Source organism: Galeopterus variegatus, unplaced genomic scaffold (assembly GCF_000696425.1).
Source record: "Galeopterus variegatus unplaced genomic scaffold, G_variegatus-3.0.2 Scaffold1167, whole genome shotgun sequence".
NCBI classification, from domain to species: Eukaryota; Metazoa; Chordata; class Mammalia; order Dermoptera; family Cynocephalidae; genus Galeopterus; species Galeopterus variegatus.
The window spans coordinates 601,065-611,831 of record NW_007727278.1 but is presented as its reverse complement, the minus strand read 5'-3'; the positions used below and the strand labels follow the sequence as shown (position 1 = coordinate 611,831).

At 50.0% G+C, this 10,767-nt stretch overlaps 1 protein-coding gene across 1 annotated transcript in view; it reads left to right on the top strand.

The window, feature by feature from the left end:
- NKX2-6 (NK2 homeobox 6) overlaps positions 1-10,767 on the top strand; it is a 15,296-nt gene that overhangs the window by 3,268 nt on the left and 1,261 nt on the right. Inside the window, exons 3-5 of the mRNA XM_008575287.1 lie at positions 6,530-6,984; positions 8,100-8,286; positions 10,672-10,753. Of these exons, the coding sequence (XP_008573509.1) occupies positions 6,530-6,984; positions 8,100-8,286; positions 10,672-10,753 (724 nt within the window). The remainder of the gene's footprint in view (positions 1-6,529; positions 6,985-8,099; positions 8,287-10,671; positions 10,754-10,767) is intronic.

Here is a 10,767-nt window from a genome sequence, read left to right as displayed (position 1 = left end):
ACACACACAGACACACACACAGACACACACACAGAGACACGCACACACACAGACACACACAGACACACACACAGACACACACAGATACACACACACAGAGACACACAGACACACGCACACACACACACAGATACACACAGACACACACACGCACACACACACACACAGACACACACACAGACACACACAGAGACACACAGACACACACACGCACACACACACACACAGACACACACACAGACACACACAGAGACACACAGACACACACACGCACACAGAGAGACACACACACACACACACAGCCGCCGGGGCCTACAGTTTATTTTTCCAGGGGTCGCTTGGGACGCTGCTCCCGCGGGTCGGTGGCCCGGCGCTCTCAGCGGCCAGGCGGTCGGGCGTTGGAATGTTAATTGAAACGGAGCTGGCGAGCGCGGCGCAGATAAGCGTCGCCCGGCTGCATCCCAGCCGGGTCCCCGCCCGCAGCTTCCCATCGCCGCACAGTGGAGCCTTGGCCGTCCCGCGGCCGCTGAGGATTTTCTTTTCCATTCCGGAGGTGTGTCGTGAGCGCGGGAGCCGCCCGAGGAATCCAGCCCCGCTCTCTGTCCTAGGCTCCGCCGCGACGAGCCGGGAAGCCGGGAAGCGGGGTGCGGAGCGGTGACGCGGAGAACCGAGGTGCCCACCAGAACAGATTCCCCAACCCCACCCCCTTCACTGGCCAGTTTGTCTTTAAACAATTGCAGTAAAGAAGTCTTTTCTCCCCCTCCACTCTCCGTTTCATCCTTGCTCCTCCCACTAACCCCGAGATTTTTGCACTGACTTTTAAGGGGTTCGCAGAGATCGCCTCTGAAGGTGACCCCGGGCAAACCGTTAAAATGGTCCCAGCATAGCGATTTGAAAAAAGGTAGTATTAGATCCTTAATTCACACCATACACTCAAATACACTCGAATGTAAACAACAAAACCGTATAAAATACTGGAAGAAATATGGGTGAATTCCTCTTTAATCTTGATGTAGGGAAAGATTTTCTCACTGTGACTCAAATTCAGAGGCAAGAAAAGAAAAGGATAGTACAAGTGACTACATAAAAAATTCATGGCAAAAAGCATTATTAAAGAAAGTTGAAAGACGACTGACAAACAGGAAGAAAATATTAGCAACATACAGCACAGATAGCCAAAATCACTGAAACAGAGAAAACTTAAAAATTGACCAAATAATACGGAAAAGATACAAATTATGTGTATGTCAATTTATTTGTATGTATTTATGTATTTTTATACTTATATGTATATTATACATGTATATGTATAATATATATGCAAATATGCATGTCAATTTATTTGTATGTATTTATGTATTTTTATACTTATATGTATATTATACATGTATAATATGTATAATATATATGCAAATATGCATATCCTTTACACAAATAAAAAGATGTTACACCTCACTCGTAATTAGAGAAATGCAAATTAAAACAATGCTGAGATACCGTTTCTCACCTATCAGATTGGTAAAAATTAAGAGGTCTGATCATACATTCCGTTGCCTGGGAGATACGGGAGGCAGGCACTCCCATACATTGCGGGTAGAATGCAAACCTACACAACCATTCTGGAGGGGAACTTGGCAACACATAAATATATACACATATATATAAAAGCGCATTCACAGGAGGGTAGTTGAATAAGCTGTGGTACATTCACACAATGGAGTACTAGGCAATTGTAGAAAATTATAAGATCTCTCTGAGCCAACGTGATGTGATTTATGGGATATATTGTTAAGTGAAAAAATCAAACTGCAAAAGAATATCCATTTGAATGAATGGGTGCTAGAAGCAGCCCATGTTTTGGGGAGGGCCTGTGCTAGTGAGGGGGCTTCAGGTGTGTGAGCAACTGCAGTTGTGCCTGCCCTGTGGCAGCAGAAAAAGGATGCACCAGTGGTCAACCCATCTCTAAAATACGATAATTAGATCCACATCATAAATTTTGATGATGAAAGTATCATTACAAATAAAAGTGTTCTTCATCAGGCTGGTGAAATTTGGCACATTAATGCCAGTCCACCAGGTAAAAGTGTGCTGGTGACATTCTACATTCTAAGCATCATTGTTGCAGCTGTGACATCCTCTGTGTTATAAAGCAGCAGCCATATGCAGGTAGCAACCAGAAGCTTGATATCATTCCAAGAAACTTAATGTGACCGCTTTTCAAGAACAAGAAAGAGTATTAAACCATATTAAGCCACCTTGCCATGGAAGGAAGAAGAAAAATAGGAAAATGATGTACATATATCTGTTAGTTTGTAAAAACAAAAAGGCACAGAAAAGATAAATTAATGAGATTGGGATAAATGAATGAGATTATGTATTAACCAAGAAAGAAAGGGGAATGGGAACAGGAATAGAAGGAATAGAAGTGTAGTCACTTCTTTAAGTATATCTTTATGCATAATTTTGATTTTTAGAACCATGTTCCTGTTCATGTTTCACATATTCAAAAAATAAACATGTTATAATATTTAAAAGTGGGTTACAAAGATATAGCTAGATAGGAACAGTAAGTTCCAGTGCTCTACAGCACTGTGGGGTGACACTAATTGACAACGATTTATTGTATACTTTTTAATTTGCTAGAAGAGAGAATTTTGAACGTTCCCAACACAAAGAAACGTTGCATGTTTGAGGTGATAGATATGTTGATTACTTTGATTTGATCATTACACATGCATACATAAACTGAAATATCACACAATGCCCCATAAATATATACAATTATGTCAATTAAAATTCTAAAAATTAAAATAAAATTAAAAGTGTGTCCCAGCAAAAGGGACCTGGCAAAGCAGAAAGTACCAACATCAGGCAATTAGGAGTCTTGCAGGGGAGGGGGTCAGTCCCCAGGGTATCCTAGGGATTACCCCCAGCCAAATAAGGCAAATATCTTTATCCAACAAATATTTATTGAAACTCTATTAGATGCCAGTTGCTAATCTATGCCCTGGGGACACAGCTGTGACAACAGACGCAGAGTCCAAGCCTAGTCTAGTCTAATGTGGATCCTGCCCTCACACTGAAGACCGTTGACTTCCTGTAAGCCCACTGGGCCCACTAGCGCCAAACTTTACCAGCAGTCGCCTGCTGTGTATCATACTTTCTAGAGGGATTTTCTTCGTTTTAGGAAAGTTTGGCGGGGGGGGGAAATACGAGCAGAAAAAGACTTTTATTAACCACGGATGAGAAGAGGCTTAATAAATGTGTACAAATTCCTTGTGATTGTGCCAGGTATCACATTGCACGGGGATCATTTAAATGTCTGCGGTGCACATGCAAATTCGGACAAAAAGCAGGAGACCCCTCGGTTCCTGATACCCCGCACCACACTGTCGGGGGCTGCGCGGAGCCCTGCCGAAGAGCCCCAGGACTCCCGGGCTTTTCTGCTCTCGCCTGCGAGCCTAACTTACTCCTCGCCCTCCCGGCGCGCGCTTTGAGTGGCCAGGTCGCTCGTGCCGCCCTTGTGCTAATGCGGTCCCAATTTACCCGGAACGGGCGAGATAACAGCTGTTGGTTCCACTCTCTAGCGGGCGGCTCTCAATGCGCCCTGGCGCTGGAGGGGAAGAGGGCACGGGGAGACCGCCCGGCCCCGCTCCCAAGGGTCCCGAGCCACAAGAGGTGAATTAGGGAGAGTGAGACCCGGGCGAGCTGAGAGCGCCCACAGCTGAGATCAGAACACGGCCATGCAAGTTCCCTGAGGTGGAAGAAAGTCTCTTTCCCACAGTAGTTGGGCGACAGCGTGACATGGGCACTTCTTGCCAGCTTTGGTCTGGGTGCGCCCGAGCCTGAGCCAAGTCAGCCCTTTTCGCAGCAAGCACTTGTGTTTGCATCGCTCTCAAGGGGCTAGAAAGCCTTTTCGCCTCCAAAATCTCATTTGATCCTAGCAACATACCAGGAAGGCCAGATCTAGGACCTAAGGCTAGAATTTGAACTCAGGGCTTTCGACGCCAAGTCCCTCCCAAGGTGTCCTTTCTTCTACGACTTCCCAGAGTGCGACTGTCCGCCACGAAAATTCCACCTTACGATAATGCTCTGGCGAGTTTGTGGCTTCAGGTTTTTATCCGGGGTCGCCCCCCTCCCGACCACAGCCCTGGGAAGGCGGGGACTGAGCTGAGCCTGTCTTGCTCCGGCTGGAGTGCAGGGGGCGGAGCTCCTACCCCCTGTCCTCTGAATGAGGATATTCGAAGTTCGCCCTCTCTCGCTGTGGTGTCTGGTGGTTCTTGTAAATATCCGTCAGCCAGACATTCCCCTACACCTCTGGGGGGAGGATGCGATAACATTATTTTTCTAGGAAGTCGTGAGATAATATGTTTTATGAGCATTAAAATATTTGATTCATTAATGTTTCTTCTACATATGTATCCTGAGGAAATGAAAACATTGTCAGGGATGAAAGCACAAAAATAAAGCCTTATTTACAGTGATGAAAAGTTTGAAAAGTATAAACAGTTTATTATGGTCCACTCATAACATGGAATATTAGATTATTTTAAATTATATTTGTTTTTAAAACTCTAATGAAGTACTAGACATACTTATGATGTAAATTTAAATATATACAAATTCGTATATACGAATGAGCTCATATTAGCAAAAATAAATAGAGAAGGAAATGTGCTAACATGTTAACTCTGGATGAATGTTATTTTCGTTTCAATTTTTCTCTATTTTCTATTTTTTCCATGGTGTACATGATGACTTTTTTTAATTGGAAAAAAAATTTTTAATGAATGTATGTTTCATCATAAGATTTTTAGATCTCTGAGGGCAAAAGATGTCTATTCCAAAAATTAAGAAAGGAAAGGTTTGGTTTTGGCGAGGTGCTAGACTGGCCCTGCTATTAATGAGCTAGGCCACCTTGGAAGTTGCCTGACTTCTCTGATCTCAACTCCGTTCTGGGGGGGATGGGGGGGGAAGGCTGGAAACATTCAGGGTATAGCTTTGATATGAAGATGAAATTATACCGTGTATAAGAAATCATTACTTGATGGCTGAACAATCAAATTTGCTGAAATTTTGCATGAAGTTTTGCTTGAAATTTTGCACCCTCTCTCCCAGGGAAACAAGTTCATTCATCTGAATTTCAGGAAATAACATCCTAATAGCTTTTGTAACATTGAATTCGCTTAAGAGAGTTTAAGAAACATTTGATATGAAATCTCAGGAAGAACTCTTGTGAGATCCCATTTTGATTTTTTAAAGATTTAAAAACACCTTCGATTGTGTGCTGGGACTGCTGAATCATGTTATCTTGTATCTTGATCCACGTAGCATAAGTAATAACAGCAGTGGACATTCGTCAATGTCATACACATTATCTCACTTAATTCTAGCAATCCTACTATGATGGGCAAACTCTTATCTATATTTTTTATGAAAACAAAGTTTAGAGAGGTTAATACTTTGCCCAAAAGCCCACAGTTATGTTCCAAAGCAAGGCCTGGATCTGTTGACTCTGTCTCCACAATCGTAAGCACTGTACCACACTGTTGCCTTTGCTCGGTGCCAGCTGTGACCAAGGAGCTTTGCTGGAGATCTGACGCAAAGCAAAACTTTTCGCCCTGGGTGCGAACCTCGTTTATACACGCACGTGCCCACCCACGCTCCAGGCAATCATCTTTATAGAGGAGAAAGGAGAGGAAGAGAAGAAACGTGGGGACTAAAAGGGCAATCTGAGTACCTCTCTGGCATCTCCGCGCAGGCTGGAGCTATTACCTTCCTCCACCCCAACGACTTGCGGGGTGGTCAAAAAGGCTAGGGGTTCCCCAAATATAGCCCCCCCGCCCTTCTTCGCTCACGGGTTGGGAAGTGGCGAATCGGGGCTCCACAGACCTGGACTCAGCTCTAAACACCACGTTTCCACCTCAACATAGGCCCTAGCGGGTCAAGAGTCCCTGCTCCTCCCGGGTCCGGGCCTTGCGCCTGCTAAGACCCCAGCGTGCACCTCAAATCTGGCCACTGCCCAGCTGTCTCTACCTCAGTTTTCCTTTGCCCTAAGAGTGGGGAGTTGAGCTAGGACCAGGCCGGATGAACCGACTCGGGTTGCACAGCAAAAACTCCACGCTTCCATCCCCGCACATCCTCTAGGAGGGTCTTCGCGGACCCTGGACTGTCCTCGAAAGTTCTAGCTTGTACCGTATTGACGGAGATAGGAGCCGCGCGCAGCACCGTCTCCCCACGTTTTCTTTGCTTCTGAGAACCCTCAATAACAACCAAACTTCCCAGGAAGGAGACTGGGGGTTGGGGAGGATTAGAAGCGAGCGGGAAGAAGGCGCTTGGGGCGCAGCACCGTCTCCCCACGTTTTCTTTGCTTCTGAGAACCCTCAATAACAACCAAACTTCTCAGGAAGGAGACTGGGGGTTGGGGAGGATTAGAAGCGAGCGGGAAGAAGGCGCTTGGAGAGGAAAGTGCAGGGTTAGCACGTGGTTTCTGCGGGAACCAATGGGGGGCGGCTGTCTCCCCACCCAGCCCTGATCCCCCGGCCCGCAAGGATGGCCCAGAGGAAGGTGCGGTCCAGGAGTCTGGGCGTCTGTCCCAGAGCTTGGGTCTGTCTAAGGGGCCTGCAACTGCAAAGACGGAAGGCTCAAGGAGCTGCGCTCGGCGGGGACCTGAATCTGCTCGGCCCCGCCCCTCCGCCTTCGGGATGCTGCTGAGCCGGGCCACCTCCACCCCCTTTTCTGTCAGTTACATCCTGCAGCTGGAGGGCGAGCAAAGCGGCCCGGCGGTTTCGCCACACCGGGGAGTGCGGAGGAACCCCGACAACTCTCTGTACCTGCGAATGGCCCCAGAACCGCGAGGGTCAGATGATCACCACACCGCTAGTGGCAGCGGCAGCGGCGACAGAAGGCAAGACCTATCAGAGCCTCCTGGGAATCCCTGTGAGGCGGACATGGAGATGCAAGCGGAACGGGCGAGGGAGTCACGTGAGTAAGCGCTAAGGTCTTGGCTCCTACAGGGGGACTATGGGGGAGGGGAGGGGATCTCTACTGATCGGTGCGTGGGAAAAAACGCATCTCATAGCATCCTGGGTCCGAGGGCCTCTTCCCATTTTCCATATGAAGAGTCCAAAAGACAGGCCTCTCAGCCTCCACTCTCATCTTCTCCCGGCACCCAGTGGGAGTCATGCGCACCTAGAGAAAATAAGGCTGAAGAGTCCAAAAGACAGGCCTCTCAGCCTCCACTCTCATCTTCTCCCGGCACCCAGTGGGCGTCATGCTCACCTAAAGAAAATAAGGTTCTGAATCTTAAGGGTTGGCTCCTCTGATTCCCACAAACGCATCACTTCTACTCACGGCCGCAGTTCCCCAAACCTCCGGTTTCTCATTCTCACAGCGAAATCCTACTGCTCCATCACCACCACCTTTCACAGGCATCTCCGAGCTCTCCCTACACTAAACACTGCAAAAAAAAAAAATGTAGCCAGTGGAACCTCCATGGGCTCTGGGGTCAATCCGGCCGGCCTGGCCCTGTTTGGGGGTTTGCTGAGTGGCCTAGCCAGCCCCGCAGTTCCTCCACACCAGTTTAGACGACAGGAGGTGGGGACCAGGCAGTGTTTGAGCCTCCCGAAGTGGAAGGCCCTGGTGGGCTCTGGAGCCGGGTCTTTTGCTGCAGGGAGCATGTTAAGGGCAGCTCGGGTTTTAGCAGCCGTGGGAGACGGCTCCTGTCCCTAGGTCCCTGAAGGCGCAACCCAGGCGCAGGCAGCGAGGCCCTGCCCGGCACCTGCGTCCAGCCTGCGGGAGGAGACCTGGAGGACGCGGAGTTATGTTGCGTCGGGGCTCCTGCGACCGACCGAGAAGGCTCTAGCAGGAGGGTCCCGACATTCTGAGGAGTGAGAAAGCCGCCTTGCTCTCGCCAGACCTCTGCTCCTCGGTGGGCATTCTCACCACCGGTCCTCGAGAAGCGCCTGGCAGGGTGGGCCTCCTCTGTCAGGCTGGGCCACTGCTCATTGGTTCAAGGTGCAAGCTAACCGAATAAACAAGATTAAGCGGCTAGTTTAGAGTTATTCACCTAGTTGCAGCTGGCTGTTCATTGGCTCCAGGAGCCTGGAGATCATTAAACTTTGCTGTGTTCGCGAAGAAGCTGGTGAGTTTTCTGCAGCGGACTCTGAACGCTAAACTCCCTCTGCGCTGCTCCGCCAACTGGGCGTTCACTTCGGCTTTGCTGAGAAAGGGTCGCGCTCTTCCGACTACAGCTGTCGCTTCACAGCCGTCGCTTCACAGCCGAAGGCAAGCGCGGCTTTCCTTCTTGGCTGGCCGACCCCGGGGCGGCCTCTCTTCTGTCCCGTGCGCTGAGGAAGGGCCTGAGCCCGGATCCAGAAACTGAGCCTAGGGCTGCAGCGGCGATCGGCGCAGGGAAGGGACTTTCCTGGTGGGCTTCAGAAGCTTCATCAGTCCCCAGCTGACACACCTTACCTTCAGGGACGCAGGGTGGGAGGGTCTCGGAGTTGTGACCAGGAGGGTGCAGGGTGCAGACACGCTCCCGGGGTGCCGCGCAGCCCCTGGGCCTGAGTGGTCACCGACTTTTAAATAGGGGTCCTGCTTACTCCCCAGCATCTCTAAAGGTCAGTTGTCACCTTTCGATCTGCTAAGAAAACAAACTCAGTCAGTGTTTTTCCTCTTTGCGAGGGGAGTTATCCTCAGTTTCTCTGAGCATAGGCATCTCTGAAGGAAGTTTTTCTTTCCTTAAACTTTAAATACCAAACAGCCCCAAGCCACAGGAAATAGAAATAGCGCAGGTGGGGATTCGGAGTCGGTTCCAACCCTCACCGGCTCTAATTAGTGGAGTCCTGCCCGCCTCGCCGCAAACTGGCGCCCCTTTCTCGCTGCTGGTTTTCCCCTGGCGAGAGTTTCGGTTAAAAACAAACAAACAAAAAAATCCGTGTTTCCTCTCTATCGATCCTTGGGGTAAAACAGAACTTAAGCCAAGACAGGACAGAGGTGCAGAGAAGGAAAGAAAAGGCTGCATCGTGGCAGGCTTCGGCACGGCGTCAGCAGTCGGGAGTCGCCCCAGGGAAAAGGACTTCGGGGAGAAGCCAACGCCGCCCGCTTGCCAGAAAGACCCCAACGGAGGAAGAGACCGCTTTTTAAAAAAAATCAGCACCCCCACCCATTGTTTTTTGTTCTCTTGCACCTGTGAGTTTCTATAAAAGGAGCTTATTTTCCTCATTAAATGGGGCTTGATCAGACTTCTGTCATGCTCCCTTCCTTTGCGGCTCTCGTCCTACCCACTCCCCCTTCCAAATTCCATAGACCGACTCCCAATTCCCGCAGGTCGGGACACCCGTGAACCCCTATGAAGACTGTGGCCCAGGTGTCCTTTGCTCCTGCTCCTGCCTCCTGACCACCTCCTTTGCTCCACATGGCCCTGCAGCAGCATGCGGTGCCCTCTTTTCTCAAGAATTTGAGTCACAAAGTCTTCTTTCACTTACCTCTGTAAGTTAAAATCCTGTGGGTGGAAATAGAGATGGCGCAGGTGGGGATTCGGAGTCGGTTCCAACCCTCACCGGCTCTAATTAGTGGAGTCCTGCCCGCCTCGCCGCAAACTGGCGCCCCTTTCTCGCTGCTGGTTTTCCCCTGGCGAGAGTTTCGGTTAAAAACAAACAAACAAAAAAATCCGTGTTTCCTCTCTATCGATCCTTGGGGTAAAACAGAACTTAAGCCAAGACAGGACAGAGGTGCAGAGAAGGAAAGAAAAGGCTGCATCGTGGCAGGCTTCGGCACGGCGTCAGCAGTCGGGAGTCGCCCCAGGGAAAAGGACTTCGGGGAGAAGCCAACGCCGCCCGCTTGCCAGAAAGACCCCAACGGAGGAAGAGACCTCTTTTTAAAAAAACCAAATGTGGATCCCTCGGAGAGAACCTCCGTTTCTGAGTCTTGAGACAAGGGTCAAGAAATGTTTTGTTTTGTAAATTTGAATTACAGACCATGGCGACCAAGAAAGCTGGGACGCGTCCCTGGTGCCAACGGGGTACTTGCTGCCCACAAAGACACAGGTGTGCAGGGTGTGTGTGCAAAGGCCAGGTGAAGACAGGAGACACTCAGGACTCACGCTCGGGACTTAGGGTCGAGCTTCCTGCGACGCGCGCGTGGCAGCGACGGAAAAGGAAACAGACAGGAGCCTCCAGCAAGCGTGTCACCGAGTTTCGGGTTTCTCGGGACGGCCTTTCTCTCTCTGTCCTTCTCTCCTTCCTGTTCCTCTTCCTCTTCTTCCTTCAAGAATGGCTCATGGTCCGCCCCAATGTGACAGTCCCCAATCTCACGCTTGATGCTCACGGCAAGTGTCCCCACACTCCGCCGCCGTACACACATCCTAGGAAGAAAACGGAGCTGTCTTAGACTCTTCATCAAGAGTCAACCTTTCGGGAAACGACGGGTACCCCGGGGGCCGTGTTTGCACGATTTATTTATGTTCGGGCAGGTACAAAAGCGGCAGAGCTTGGAGGAAAGGAACGGACAGGCCTGAGGCGGGGGTGGGGGACAGCAGGACGAAGGAGAAGGGGACAGGAGTGAAGGCTACCAGAGGAGTGGGGGGGGGGAGGTCTCTTGAAAACAATGTAAGAGTCGCTCAGGCAAGCCTTAGCTCGGGCTCTGATGGTTTCCCTCTTGTGCTTTTAGAGCTGGGCCTGAGCCGGGCCTCGCCCCTCCGCGGCGGGGCCGGGATGTCGGGGCCCGGCGTCGGCAACAGCGGCGACAGCACGCGCGGTGGCGGCA